The 15,777-nt window shown below is 41.2% G+C and overlaps 1 protein-coding gene across 6 annotated transcripts in view; it reads left to right on the top strand.

The window, feature by feature from the left end:
• The first annotated feature begins 7,218 nt into the window (after positions 1-7,218).
• The window catches only part of MIOS (meiosis regulator for oocyte development), a 48,628-nt gene continuing 40,069 nt past the window's right edge, over positions 7,219-15,777 (top strand). For 2 of the 6 annotated variants that reach the window (XM_043588948.1, XM_043588954.1), the window contains exons 1-3: positions 7,219-7,444; positions 13,687-15,028; positions 15,351-15,449. In XM_043588948.1, coding sequence (XP_043444883.1) covers positions 13,735-15,028; positions 15,351-15,449 — 1,393 coding nt within the window. In that variant the 5' untranslated portion in view covers positions 7,219-7,444; positions 13,687-13,734. Of the gene's footprint in view, positions 8,706-13,686; positions 15,029-15,350; positions 15,450-15,777 lie in introns of all 6 variants that reach the window. The other 4 variants (XM_043588952.1, XM_043588950.1, XM_043588953.1 and 1 more) reach the window with 4 other exon arrangements.

Raw genomic sequence — 15,777 nt, forward strand, 5'->3', positions numbered from 1 at the left:
GTTAACCTTTAAATCATTATACATATTTTACTTCATTTATACAACTAACATATTGAAAATACATGAATTTAATAAGCTATATTTCCTCAAACTCGTAAACATTGCAAACTGAATACTTCTTCTCAAGTATACAGTAGCAGATATTTCTTTAATGTTTTTCACAATAAGAAAAAATACACCCCAGTCTTCAATGACTATAAAACTGACTGATAACAAAAGTTACAAAAGGGTTAGACCTTAGGAAGTAGATTTTTTCATCATTTCTATCCTGATTCTAATTCTGATTCTCTTTATGCTTTTGGTTTCCTACCTCTTGCATTTCTTCCTGGGGTTGCAATTATACTTAATAAGAAAGTCAGGCTTAGCTTCTCAAATAAGCTGCTGATGGTCCAAGATTTTGAACATGAGAATCAAATTAATCATCCACTTAAATGTTTTATAGTCACTCATCATACGTTACATCAGAAACATTCCCAATTATTGGCTTAGACCTATCAGATATGCTTTGGTTTTTCTGTGACCTGGTCTTTTGCTCAAAATTACACTGGTTCTGAATGCATCATCTTCATAATTAGATATATGTCTAACTTTCAGTGATGGTTCTGGGAATCTTTTTCTTATCTTACTACCAAGAGAAGTGTGCCTTTATGACTGCTTTGGGCTTTGTCTGGTTTAGGTAATTCTAAAATTAATTTGATCCATTTAAAACACACATGTTCTTTCTCATCGACAGTTAAGACTTACAGTATTGATGTCTTAACTGTGGGCTGAGGAGTTTGGATGTTGGTCTGCAGGGAACATGAACCAATGAAGAGTTCCACATAAGAGTCACTTGAGATGTGCTTCAAGAAGATCAATCTAGCTACACAGAGGACAGGGTTTAAAGGAAAAAGGTAGGGACAGAGGCCAGTTGGGAGACTACTGTCTGGGTGAGCAGTAATTAAGACCAAAACTAGGGCAATGGCTGTGGGAGCAGAGAGACGAGCAGAATTTAGCCTAATCATCTGTTTCAAAAGCCCAAATGTGATTTTCTCAAATCCCATCCAAGGAGGGGAAGAGACCAGGCAGTGAGGTGGCCTGTGTTTCACTAGAATTAACAGTGCTGCTCTGATAGTATTTTGCTGGCTACTGCTTTCGTGCTTCCGTGCTCATCAGAAGGGACAAGCCAAGTTTCTTAGTTCTGTCTCCTGTAACAAATTACCATAGGTTGCATGGCTTACAAACAACAGAAATGTATTTCTCACAGTTCGGGAGGCTGGAAGTCTGAGATCAGAGTACCAGTGTGGTCAAGTTCTGATGAGGACCCTCTTCTAGATTTGAGTGCTGACTTCATTGTGTCCACACATGGCAGAAAAGGAGTGTGAGAGCTCTCTGGGGTCCCTTTTGTAAGGGCATTACTTCCATTTGTGAGGGCTCCGCTCTCATGACCTTATCTCACAAAGGCCCCATCTCCTATTGTCACCACATAGGTGTTAGGATTCCACTATACCGACTTTAGGGGGGACACACACATTCATTCCTTAATACCAAGTTACCCACAAATGAAACAGAGACCCTGTGAAGAATCAGTTAGCCAAGCAGGAAATGTTAGCACCACTCATGTTGCAGTAAATGTCCTAGAATGGCTTCAGTTCCTGAAGCATTTAGTATGCTGCTTAAACTTTATTATTTCTGCCTTAATCCCATGGGTACAGGATTATGATGTATCTGCCTATCATTATGGAATTTAGCATCCTAATTCCTCCAACTACATTCTTTAAAATAATATTCATTGGGTGTTTTTCTCATTAAAAAATCTTTACATTTTTATTTCAGAAAATACAGAAAAGTATATAATAAAGAAAATAATGATCACTTTTAAGCCTATCACACAGAGAAATCTACCAATGAAATGTTGGCATAATTCCTTCCAGCCTTCAAAAAATAAGGTTAGAATTATTATGTTTACTCCATTCGGTACTATTTTATTCCTATAATAGTACACCGTGAGTGTTTCCTCTGTCTTTAATGTTTTTCTAAAACAGGGTTTAACAGACTAATCCAAACTGCCACCTGTTTCTATAAATAATGTTTTCTTGTAACATAGCCACACCCCTTTGTTTATGTACTATCACAGCTATTTTTGCCCTGCAATGACAGAATGGAGTAGTTGTGATAGAGACAGAGTAACCTAAAAAGCTGAAAATATTTATTGTCTTGCCCTTTACAAAAAAAAAAATTGCCAAGTCCTGTTTTCAAAGATTATTTTAATAACACTTAGAATTAGGTTAAGTGGCTTTTCCATTTGATAAGTGCTTGGGCCAATAGTTAGAAGCACAATGCTGGGGCCAGCTTGTCCGGGTTCATATCCTCGAGGACTCCACCACTTAAGAGATATCTTGGGGCAATTTATTTAACATTTCCATGCCTCCATTGTCTCATTTGTAACAGGGAAAAAAATAACAGTATCATCCTCATTATGAGGAAGATGTGATAGAGTCCATGGTGCACCTCCTAGATGTCCTCCTTCAGTAATAAATGACTTAGTCCTTGGGCTGCTGGGAGAGTTGCCAGGAGATGTCCTTCAGCAGCCAGCTGTGTTTGGGGACTGTTTGCTGGAGAAAATTGCCTCATTCAAAGCCACACTTCCTTCAAGGGACAGGTCACATCAATGACATATCCACATCAGTGAGGTGGTATAAAGTCCTGAGTCCCTTGTCCCAATTCAAGACAACTCCTGAGGGCCAATCCAGTTTCAAAGTTTCTCATGGATTGGCTGAGGCTTTTGTTGGTATTGGATCACAGCTCAGTTTTTCCCTCTGCCCAGTCCTGCATCTTCTTTCTTCCTTCCATGGGTGCAGATCCCAACACTTCTTCACAAGTATCCTACGTCCTACTCCATCTTGAAATATGGTTCCAGAGCACCTAACCCGAGACAGTGGTAAATGAGCCTTGTGTTGTAGAGCATCTGGCACGTGGTATATGCCATATAGTTGTTTGTTATCAAAGAATTCTGGAAGAAAGTAAAAGGGAAGTACAAGATCAAGAAGTAAAAAATAGAATAATATAAAGTTTCCCACAATTAAAGAATAGCTTAGTCACAAAAATTTTAAATGAATGATTGTAAGAAACTCTAACATATTTAAATTTCATCAAATACATTTAAAGTGTGGTGTAACAATTTTATTTATAATTTAAGTATTAAAAATGTACTATAAATAATATCCTTGAAGCTATGTAAGTTTATTATGACATTGTTAGATATAACCCCCCAAAATATACAAATAAGTATACTGATTTACACACTGATTTGGGAGTATACTTGAATACTTTTTGAAGACCACTAGTTTAAGATCTCTCACATTGGGACACCTGGGTGGGTTTGTCGGTTGAGCCTCCGGCTCTTGATCAAGGCTCAAGTCATGATCTCACAGTTCAAGAGATGGAGGTGGCTGGGTGCTGACAGCACACAGCCTGCTTGAGGTCCTCTCAGGTACAGACTGATTTTGTGCATGTGCAAATAAAGGGAGCTGGGATTAGCCAGTCACAGACTCCACAGCATGTTCCAATAGTAACTGAATTCCTTCTAAGGGCAGCCGTAAATAAGAAGGAAATCTGAGGCACCTGGGTGGCTCACTCGGTTAAGCCTCCAACTTCGGCTCAGGTCTTGATCTCACAGGCCATGAGTTCAAGCCCCACATTGAGCTCTGTCCTGACAGCTCAGAGCCTGGAGCCTGCTTCAGATTCTGTGTCTCCTTCTCTCTCTGCCCCTCTCCCATTCATTCCCGTCTCTCTCTCTCTCTCTCTCTCAAAAATAAATAAATATTAAAAAAAAATTTTTTTTAAAGAAGGAAATCAGCAGTTCTTCAGCTGTTGTCCTTTGTTGGTTTACAACCACAACAAACAGGGGCGCCTGGGTGGCGCAGTCGGTTAAGCGTCCGACTTCAGCCAGGTCACGATCTCGCGGTCCGTGAGTTCGAGCCCCGCGTCAGGCTCTGGGCTGATGGCTCGGAGCCTGGAGCCTGTTTCCGATTCTGTGTCTCCCTCTCTCTCTCTGCCCCTCCCCCGTTCATGCTCTGTCTCTCTCTGTCCCAAAAAAATAAATAAAAATGTTGAAAAAAAAAATTAAAAAAAAAAAAAAACCACAACAAACAAATCCTATCCTGGATCGCCACACCATATGTAAAGGAACTTAGAAGGATATCTTGTTAATGACACAGAAGTTCAAATTAAAAAAGAAAACAAAAAACCATGAGACTGAACTATAGCAACTCTGGCATCCATTACAAAATGCACGTTTGATAGAAACAACTAGTGTAACCTCAGAGCAGTCTGTTAAGTTCTCTGACACATTATAATCTTCAAAAAATACAATGCACTCTCCCACTCAGTAAATATTTTTGAATGCATATTATATAGCAGGAGCTATAGGAAATCCAAAGTTCTACACTACTCACAAGGAAATGTCATCTGCCATTTTCCAGATGGCAGGAAGGGAGAAGAGGAAGTGAATGGCAAGAAGCTTCTCTTCCAAGGGACTCAGTCCAGTTTTACTAACAAGGAACACCGTTTGGTGAAAAAGGAGAATTGACTTCCAAGTAGAATGCGAAAAGTGTCACTTATTCCTAATGGGATTTTAGAGTGCAAGAAACTGGTGGCAACACACTTTCACAAAAGCTTAGATGGAGAAGGAAGGAGAGAAAAATATATTAGCTGGAGGAGAGTGTAGAGAAAGGTATTGTTTTAGGATGTATTCAACAAATTTTTATTGAGCACATGCCCTATGTTTTAGGCTCTAGAGATTAAGTAGAAAATAAAATAGATAGTGTCCCTGGGTATCAGGAAATAGGCTAAGCCACTATAACAAAACAGGTCTAAACAAACAGTAATTTTTAAGAGAACACAGTTTATTTTCTCTTGTGTAATGGTCCAGAAATCTATGGTTGATCCAAGGGAGGGGGTACCTCTGCTTTCCGAGTTAGGCTGGAACCTAGAGGAAGGGGACAGTTTTGTCTTCCTTAATACATGGCCTCCATTTCTATAGCATGTTTATTTTTTCCTATTTTCCAGACAGCTGGAAGGGAGAAAAGGAATGTAGATGTCAAGCAGCTTCTCTTTTAAGGGACATAATCCATTTCTACTTACATCGCTTTGGTCACAAATTTTTTTTTTTAGTGTTTACTATTCATTTTTGAGAGAGACAGAGTGTGAGGGGAGAGAGGGACACAGAATCCAAAGCACGCTCCAGGCTCCAAGCTGTCAGCACATGAGATCATGACCTGAGCTGAAGCTGGAGGACCAACCAACTGAGCCACCCAGGTGCCCCCACCATTTTTGATATAACCACACTTAGCTGAAAGGGAGGCCAAGGAATTCTTCTCTTTAATTAGGTCACCGAGTGCCTTGCTAACATTTGGCGGGGGGGGGGGGGGGGGGGGGGGGTATAACAGAATGAAAACTGGTGATGTCGAGCATATATTCTGGAAGCAGAAGAGAACTATAGGCAAATAATGAGCAGTTTTGGTGGTGCGGTGACATGAAGGCCTGAGAGGAGTGAATTCAGGGGAAAACAGGAAAATATAGGATTAGAGAGAGCCAGTATGGCCTTCTCCTTTGAGTGAAAAATGGGAGTGACTTGAACACATGTTGAAAGTAAAAAACAACAACAACAACAACAACAACAAAAACAGTATTAATAGGGACACACAGAAAAGAAGAAAATTGTCCCAGAAGAGGAGAAACATCTAGTCCCTCCTCTTCCTTTGTGTCAACTAGAAGAAGGAAAGAATGGGAGTGAATGATGATGTTGGGGGAAGGAGAGAGAAAATAGTAGAAGGCTGTGGGAAATTCCTACCAAATACCTTAAATTCTGTTTCTGAAGTAGGAAGCAACATCATCTCCTGACCATGAGGGGAGATGTTTTCCTTGGCTATGAATATGGTAGGAGTGGATAAGGAAGAGACTTGTATTGATCTGGTGTTTGGGGTCCAGGGCCTAAACCATTGAGAAGATTGGCAAGGTAGTGTTTGAGGTGATGAATCTTGTGGTATCTCCCCACAGCAGTACAGTACTTTCTCCAGCCTCCACTTCTCCAACAGCAGGAATGAAAAGGAGCCTCAGACCACTTCAGGCAATGCTCCTCCCAAACTCATCCTCTTGCCAAAACGATCTGCCTTGAAGATCATGGGGATGAAGCTCATTTTGCTATCTGTGCCAATCACTACAAGCCCCAAACCACCCATTTTTAAGCATGGTTGCCAGATATCTCAAGGAAGCCTGTGTCAGATTTGTGACACTTGTGGCTGCACCATTCACTCAGTTATGGGAACCAGAAACCTAGAACCCTCTCTGTCCCTCACTCATCTTAGTCAACCCTCAAGCTCTGTTCATTCCATCTTCTAAATATTCCCCACACTTCTCTCCATTCCCACTCTCCATATCACTGGTAGTATGGATTATCATAATCTCTCGTGGGGATACTTACCCTATCCTTTCCTTTTCTCCTGGAAAAACCATCATACCACTTGCCTAGTTAAAAACATTCAATACTGCATCATTGTCTTTAGGACAAACCCACTACCGTGGTTTCCAAATGCCTTTCTGACACAGCATCTTAATCTCTCCCCACTTCCTCTGCTCATCCATCCATACTTGACTGCTTCCCCATTGAGATGCCATCCCTCCTCAACTTTCACTCTTTTTCCGCCCTAAAAGGCTCTTCTCTTCCAACCCCCTCCTCTCTGTTCCCTTCCGCATCTAATTCCCCCAGTCTCACCCTAGGGGTCCTCAAGGAAGCCTTCCTGACCTCCCTACACTAAGGAGGCGCCCCTTCGATGGAGCACGGTATTAGCCTTACAAGGCATCCCTGTTTTCTTCCAGGACCACTTCTTTTTTGTTCACTTCAGTTCCCGAGCATTCCAGGACGGTGCTAGGTACACAAGGTCACTCAAGAGGTGTTTGTAGAATGAGTAAATTAATGAATAAATCGTGAACCAAACACCCTGGAGTTTCCACTACATGTATGGCCTGCATAAACTGTTAATGTAAATTTAACTGATCAAATGAGCTAAAGTGTGTGTAGTACTTGGGAAAATTCGTCTCGGAGAGTCGGTCCAGGTAAGCTTGCCCGCTTTACCTCTCGCAGGCCGCAGGGGCGGCACCTCCGGGGGCGCAGGGGAGGGCTCGAGCGGAAGGCGGGGCCTCCTGGGCAGTGGCCCCGCCCCAGGGCGGGGCTATTCCGGGGCGACGAAGGGCGGGGCTCACGGGCGGGGAACTATCCTTCCGAGGCCGAGGCACGTCCGCGTGTGCCGGCGGCGCGGTGGTGGGATCGTGGGTCCCAGCCGGGTGGCCTAGGTTACTGACCGCGCCGCCGCGGCCGCCATCTTGCCCGCGCCCGGACTCCCGCGGCGGGAGGGGCGGTGACCAAGCCGGAAGTGGCTGTGCGGTGGCCGCGCTGCCTCATCAGGTCAGTGAGCGCGGCTCGGGCCGCGCGTCTCAGCACCTCCGACGGAGGCCCGGGTAGTGGGCTCGGGAGTGCCGGGGCCGCCGCGAGGGGCCCGGGAAAGCCCGGTTGAAAGGCCCGGGCGGGGGCGGACCCGGGGGCCATCTCGGAGCCGAGGCGCAGGGCGTCGCGTTCCGCGCTGCGGGATAACCGCGCCGGGCGGCCGGCAGGGCCTAGCTGGGAGCCTCGGAGCTGCAGGAGGCCTCGGGGCGCGCTCGGACCTCGTCGGGGCCGCGCGGCGAGTTCTTGCGGAACCGCGTCCTCGCGTTGGACGGGTGGCTCAGCCAGGTGTCTAGAGCGTGGGAGTGGCCCTCAGATTCCTGATTTACCCGGAATAGCAAGAGCCTCGCTTTGGTTGTACTTTATTAAATACTTCCTAAAGGGCCTGTCGCCCGGTTGGTTAGCTGTGTTCTGTGCTTGTATGAGTAGTGAAAATTCCGTAAGAGGATGAATAAAGCCTTTCACGTGTGCCACGAGCAGTGCTAAAATGATTTGCAGATGCCTGCATTACAGGCCTTTTGTATAACTATATTTTAAGGGAAATTTGTGTAGTGCATCTCCTTGAAGATGGTGAGGGTGAAAACTTCCTGAAACTGCTGCTGTTGTTATTTGTTACGGTAAGAAAAGTAGAAGACAACAAAAGGATGTGAGAGGGTAGTTGGATACTTTGTACACTTTAGTATTGTGGATCTTCACTGTCCAGTAGCCACACAGAGTTGAGATGTGCTCTAAGTGTAAGATAAAATACCCATTGGATTTACAGGACTTGACACCCCCCCTCCCAAACAGACAAAAAAAAATTGAATAGTTTTTTACTTTGATTGCATGTTGGAAAGGGATTTTTTTTTTATATGTTGGGGAGAATAAAATATATTAATTTCATCTCTATACTTTTTCAGTGTGGCTACTAGAAACTTAAATCCTGTGGCTAACACTGTATTTCTGTCGGATAGTGCTGTTTACAGATGTTATGGTGAAGAATACAGGATCAGCATGGTTTTCCTGTGCCTCAAAACCATTGAGGGGAAGTGAACGCTTGTAAAACTTGAAGGTGAAGATGTTAACATAAGCTGTAATTATTGCAGATTTCACCCCTTCCACTCCCACTTTTCAGTGTTTCCAACACTTGAAAACATTAACTTCAGGGTTGTTGAAGAAAATCATAGTGATACTAACAGCTGTGTGATATGAAGAACTCAGTTTGTCACAACTTTGTGACATGAAGGTAGGGTGTGTTCTATCTCTTACAGTCTTGGTGTATTAACAGACTTGTTAGTGTTTAGCCAGTGCGTGGCTGGAGGTCCCCTGACTCCAGGTTCAGTTTTCTTTGCTCTTCACCTTATTCCTAGTCATCTACGTTCATGAGCCAGGATCCATCTATACCATGTGTTGGATTGTAAAAAAAACATATTTCTTAAAAGGGTGCTTATGGATATATCTCTAGGTTGTTAATACAACCTATGCAGTCACATATGACCCGTTGTTTAGAAGGGCTGGCACTTGGTTTAATGTTCTTTGTCACCACCTTGAAATTCTTAATAATTTTTCAGTGCGAGGGCCTTGTTATTTTCATTTTGCACTAGGCCCTGCAAATGATGTAGTTGATTTTTTTCTTATACAGTAATCTGGGATGGGAGTTGGGAGGTTTTGGACAAGAACCAAAACGCCTGGTCTTCACTTTACTCCAGTGTGAAATGAAAGGGGTTTGCCAGTCTAACTCTCAAGTTTTGTACAAAAATTACTGTAATCAGATTTTTTGGATATGAAACATTTTATGAGTATAAACGTTGTACAGGCATACTTACATCAGAAGAAATGCTGATGGTCCTCCCTTGAGAGTCATGCAAATCAGAGTTTTTTAAATTATAGTAACGCTTTCTATTTTGTGTGTTTCTTTTAATTTTTTTTTTAATGTTTACTTATTTTTGAGAGAGACAGAGTGCGAGTGGGGTAGGGGCAGAGAGAGAGGGAGACACAGAATCCAAAGCAGGCTTCAGGCTCTGAGCTGTCAACATGGAGTCTGATGTGGGGCTGGAACTCATAAACTGCTAGTTCATGAACTGAGCCAAAGTTGGATGCTTAAGTAACTGAGCCACCCAGGCACCCTCTGTTTTTTAAGGTGGATTTTTCAGTTTGCCACCAAGTTTTCTTACAGATCATCCATGTAAAGAATATGATTATGGGATGGAAGCCCAGATTGAAAGTGTGCTTAATAGAAGCACACTTTGAAAGTCCTATTGATAAGATAGGAAGATAGGCTAGATCCCCAGATACCTCCAGTTAAGAGGTTTCCTCTGTCCGTACAGGCATGAGTGTGAACCCTTACTTGGTAGTATCTGTTCCTGCTTTCTGTTGTCTTACCTACGTCCTACTGCAGCTACGTCCTACTACATCCTAACTTCAGCTCTAGAACGCAGGCATTATTAGACCTTTATTAGTCTGCTTGGGCTGCCATAACAAAAGCCCCTAGACTAGATGGCTTAAACAACAGAAATTTATTTTCTTACAGTACTCACAGGTTGGAGTCTGAAATCAGGGTGCCAGGTCTAGTTTTGGTGAGAGTTCTTTTCTTGGCTCACAGATAGCTGCCTTCTCACTGTGTCCTTCTTACTGTGTCCTCACTGTGTCTTCACATGGTAGGGAGAGAGCTCTATTGCTCTCTCTTCTTGTAAGGGCACCAGTTCTATCAGTTTAGCACTCTACCCTTATGACCTCATTTCACTCTGATCACCCCCTTAAAGGCTCTCTCTAATACTATCATATTGGGGATTAGGGCTTCAGTATGAATTTGGGGGAGAGGGCACAATTTAGTCCATAGCAATCAGAGAGTTTATCTGTCCCTGTTTACTACCATGTTAGCATTTAAAACAGTGTCTAGCACATACGTTATGCCCAATAAATATTTATAGAATAAATGAAAGGTATTAGAATGATCCTTTCTTAGGATCATTGTGGCTCACTGTGGGCTCTTGCCCATCATTGGAACCAGTTATGACAGTGGGCACTTTGCTCTTGCCTGGAGCCAGTCTCTACTAGGAAGAGTATAGGTAGAAACATGAGGAGATTGGTAAAACTTGGATATAACAGTGTGGGAAATGTCAGATGGAGCATTTAACAAATGCATTCATTTAACAAATAATTGTTAAGTATCTACTAAGTGCCTGGCACTGGGCTGGGTATCAGAGGTACAAATAGAAAGCAAAAGGTACTTTTCCTGCTCTTATGGAGCTTATAATTTAGTAGGAGAGACAGGGTGATTTAAAGGGAAGGAATACTATTCACTGAGAGTACATAACTAAGTAACCTGACAGACTAGGGAGGGAATAGAGGATGTTTGATGTCAACCATGATGGTTGAGAGATGGTCAAGCAGGTGTTAACTTGACCAAGAAGGGAGGGAAGAATGTTCTAACAAGAGGGAACGGCATTTGCAAGAGTGGTGATGGGGGGGTGATGAGGGGAGGGGACAGAGGGAGGTTATAATCTAGGAACTGAGAAGAAGACCATGTCGCCAGAACACAGCAAGGAGGAAAATGGTGTGCCTTGAGGCCAAAGCAGTAGGTAGAGGCCAAAAGATTTAGGACTTTATAGGTTATATTGAAGATTTTGGAACTCTGTACTGAGAACAATTGGAAACCATTAGAGGGTTTTAAGCAGAGATTGTATAACCTGGTTAAGTTTGCATTTTAGAAAGGTCCCTGTGATATTACATAAAGATGAATTTCATAAAGGCCTGAATATACAGATAAGTAAAAGAATTGCAGAATCAGCACCATAGGCCGGACATGTTGTATACCTTAATTTCTGTGGAAACTGTCCTTAAGCTGTGAAACTTGGCAGCCTGAGTGGAGGAGAGAAGAATAAGGGTTGATCAAGGTTAGGGGAAGACAAGCCTAAAGTGGCAAGGAAATGAAGAAATTGAGGGTCTGTCTAGTAAGAATATAATTGAAATGATTGATATTGAGCTTCAGAACCCGAAGAAAGGAAATAAGCCAGTATAAGTATTCTTAGTGGATTTTCCATTTAAATTGTATGAGTCTGTTGAATTCTGGACTAATAGTTCCTGACTAAAAGTTTTACAAGATCAAAAAGTAAAGCAAGTATGTTTGAGCTGAATTTATTTAGTTTATCTATATTAGGAGTCTGTGCCAGGTTCTCTATCTGGTATAGGGGATGAATGAATGAACCATAGCTTTACCTTTTAAGAACTGACACTATAGGGGCACCTGGGTGGCTCAGTTGGTTAAGCATTGGACTCTTGGTTTCAGCTCAGGTCATGATCTCATGGTTTGTGAGTTGGAACCCCAGAGCTCTGCGCTAACAGCACGAAGCTTGCTTGGGATTCTCTGTCTCCCTCTCTCTGCTCCTCCCCCTCCAAGAATAAGTAAAAGTTAAAAACAAAACAAAACAAAACCTATTAAAAAAAAACTGAGAACATGGTTGTGCAGATACCATTTGCCATAAAGGTACTAAATGTCTTTGTTCCTTTTTTTTAAAAATTTTTTTTAATGTTTATTCATTTTTGAAAGAGACAGAGCACAAGCAGGGGTGGGGTGGACCCAGAACCTGAAGGGGGACACAGAATCTGAAGCAGGCTCCAGGCTCTGAGCTGTCAGCACAGAGCCCGATGCGGGGCTCGAACTCATGAACCGGGAGATCATGACCTGAGCCAAAGTAGGATGCTCATCCGACTGAGCCACCCAGGAGCCCCATGTTCCTTTTTAATCCACACTATAGTCTCTAGCGAGAATTGGTTAAAAACAGACATTTACATTTTTGTTAAGTAGCTTTTGTTTTTAAAATAACATTTTAACATAGTTATTTTTAGTTTGTGCTTAAATGACTGTCATATTTATCTTTTCAAAATCCCAAGTCAATATTAATCAAAATGTATAGAATTGAAATCTGAAAGAGCCTTTAATGATCACTTAATTCAGTTTTTCTCAAATGCAGTGTGTACTGCTGGTTGTAAACAGGATGATTTTAGGTAAAACATAAGCATTTTTTAAAAATTCCAGTATAGTTAACATATTAAGCATTTTAATAGTTATACATTTCAATGTATATTAGAAAAATACATTTAGCATACCATGCCCATGATCCATGGATTTTATGATAGGTTAAAATAGATTTTCTGATTTTAAAAATAGTCAATGTAAATAAAAATATTAAATAAAAATAGATGGTATGTGAATGAAATTTGGCAAACACTAAACCAACTCTTTGGTTGTATAGACGAAAAAACAAAAGGACCCCCAGTCACAAAGGCCTTTCCCAGGCGTATAGCTAATATACGTCAGGGGTGGGAATAAAAGTCAGCTCTGCTCAATACATGCTGCTATTTATTCTGCCATATAGAGCTGCTTGTTATTGTTGAACCTTGAGAAAGAGACCTCTGTCTTTGTAGTGGCATTGTATTTTAAATCTTCTTTGTCTATTATGCTGGCAACCTGTGGCTATTTATTAAAAATTAGTTAAAGGTAAATAAGATTTAAAAATTGTACTAGTCACATTTTTAGTGCTTGGTAGCCACATGTTGCTAGTAGCTACCCTATTGGACAGCAGTATAGCTAGAGAACATTTCTGTCACTGCGGAAAGTTCTGTTGGATAGTGTTGCTCTAAACTGTTGCTTAAGAACATGATTCATAATTCTTTAAAGTTTTACCCCCTTCAAAGGGATGACGCTTATTAATTTGCTCACCATGCTGAAGTTATATTAATTCTGAGGTTAATGACGTTAGTAGTCATAGTGCAATTAAAATACTTGATCATGGGAAAAAAGGCCAAAATGTAGTTCTCAGAATCTTACCACCTCATTTTATTGGGAGAAGTTCTTTTTCCTTATTTCTTCCTTCCTTCTTTCCTCCCCTTCCCCTTCCCTTCAAGCAGGGGAGAAGGGCAGGGGACAGAGAGAATCCCAAGCAGGCTCCACACCCAGCACGGAGCCCAACATGGGGCTCAAGCCCACGATCCTGGGATCATGACCTGAGCCTAGATTAAGAGTCAGACACTCAACTGACTGAGTCACCCAGGCACCCTTCTTTTTCCCTCTTTAATTAATAAATATGGTCATGAATTCCTAGCAGTTGGAAGAAATATATTGAGAAACAGAGTACCTATATAGAGAATTTCCTGACTTTCCAAATAGCTTATTCATCTTAGATTTGTATTTTGTTAACATTTTAAAACTTTTTATTTTTAAACAGATTTTCAGTGAATGGACCTGACTGGACTACTTGAGCACATCACTAAACATGAGCGGTACCAAACCTGATATATTGTGGGCACCACACCAAGTTGATAGATTTGTTGTGTGTGACTCAGAACTGAGCCTATATCACGTGGAATCTACTGTGAATTCAGAACTCAAAGCTGGATCTTTACGTTTATCTGAAGACTCTGCAGCTACATTACTATCAATAAATTCAGATACACCATATATGAAATGTGTTGCCTGGTATCTCAATTATGATCCTGAATGCCTCCTAGCAGTTGGACAAGCAAATGGTCGAGTTGTACTTACAAGTCTTGGTCAGGATCATAACTCAAAATTCAAAGATTTGATAGGAAAAGAATTTGTCCCAAAACATGCCCGACAATGCAATACCCTTGCATGGAATCCATTGGATAGTAACTGGCTTGCTGCTGGGCTAGATAAACATAGAGCTGATTTTTCGGTGCTGATTTGGGATATTTGCAGCAAATATACACCTGACATAGTTCCCATGGAGAAAGTGAGACTTTCAGCAGGTGAAACTGAAACAACATTATTAGTAACAAAACCTCTTTATGAATTGGGACAGAATGATGCTTGTCTGTCTCTTTGTTGGCTTCCACGAGACCAGAAACTTCTCCTTGCTGGTATGCATCGTAACCTAGCCATATTTGATCTTCGGAATACGAGCCAAAAGATGTTTGTAAATACAAAAGCTGTTCAGGGGGTGACAGTAGACCCATACTTCCACGATCGTGTTGCTTCCTTCTATGAAGGTCAGGTTGCAATATGGGATCTAAGGAAATTTGAGAAGCCAGTTTTGACTTTGACTGAGCAGCCAAAGCCCTTAACAAAAGTAGCATGGTGTCCAACTAGGACTGGTCTGCTTGCCACTTTGACGAGGGATAGTAATATTATTAGATTATATGATATGCAGCACACACCCACTCCCATTGGAGATGAAACTGAGCCCACAATAATTGAAAGAAGTGTGCAACCTTGTGACAATTACATTGCTTCCTTTGCTTGGCATCCAACGAGTCAAAATCGAATGATAGTTGTAACTCCCAACCGAACAATGTCTGATTTCACTGTTTTTGAAAGGATATCTCTGGCCTGGAGCCCAATAACATCTTTAATGTGGGCTTGTGGCCGTCATTTGTATGAATGTGCAGAAGAAGAAAATGATAATTCTTTAGAAAAAGATATAGCAACGAAGATGCGCCTTCGGGCTTTATCCAGGTATGGACTTGATACAGAACAGGTGTGGAGAAACCATATTTTAGCTGGAAATGAAGATCCACAGCTCAAGTCACTCTGGTATACTCTGCACTATATCCTTTTCATTGTGAATTTCATGAGCTGAATCAGGTAGAAATGTTCTGAAAGTTTGCTGAAAAGTCAGCCTTTACATTTTATTCCGAATGTTTTATATGCAAATACAAGTTACATAATGCTAAAATTACAGAGTAAAATTATTTAAAACTTGAGCTTGAAATACTGCTTTATAGATTGTAGAGAAAGAAGAAAAGTATATCTACGATAAAGTAGAACTATCACTGATGCCTATTATGAATTGGCTCCGTATCAAAATAAATTCAGCTCTGACGTATTTTATTATACATCATCATTAGTATTTCCTATGCGTTTAAATACTTATGAAGCAGTATACAGAAGATATGGATCAGAAATCTCCAGGAAACAAAGGATCATTGGTTTATGCAGGAATTAAATCAATTGTAAAATCCTCTTTGGGTAAGAAAATTCAATTTTATTTTTTAAAGTTTTATAATTTTTGTACTCTATTTTCTGTTTTTTCCTCGTTAGTTACTTCAGAATAGTATGCATACATACTTTGTTTTTTTATTTTTGTTGGGGGGGGGTTCTGATTAGATATTTTAGTTGAGTTAAATGCATAATTGTTTTTATATCCAGAATTCTTTTTGGAGGGAGTCTTATTTCTTTCAAGTGATACTGTCTTTCTAAATCTATTCATTTATCCCATGTTATTTTTTGAAGATCCTGAGAGGTATTACATCCGATGACTTACAGGGTCATGGTGGTTGATTTGGATTTTATCACA

The sequence above is a fragment of the Prionailurus bengalensis genome, chromosome A2 (assembly GCF_016509475.1).
Source record: "Prionailurus bengalensis isolate Pbe53 chromosome A2, Fcat_Pben_1.1_paternal_pri, whole genome shotgun sequence".
Classification (NCBI taxonomy): domain Eukaryota; kingdom Metazoa; phylum Chordata; class Mammalia; order Carnivora; family Felidae; genus Prionailurus; species Prionailurus bengalensis.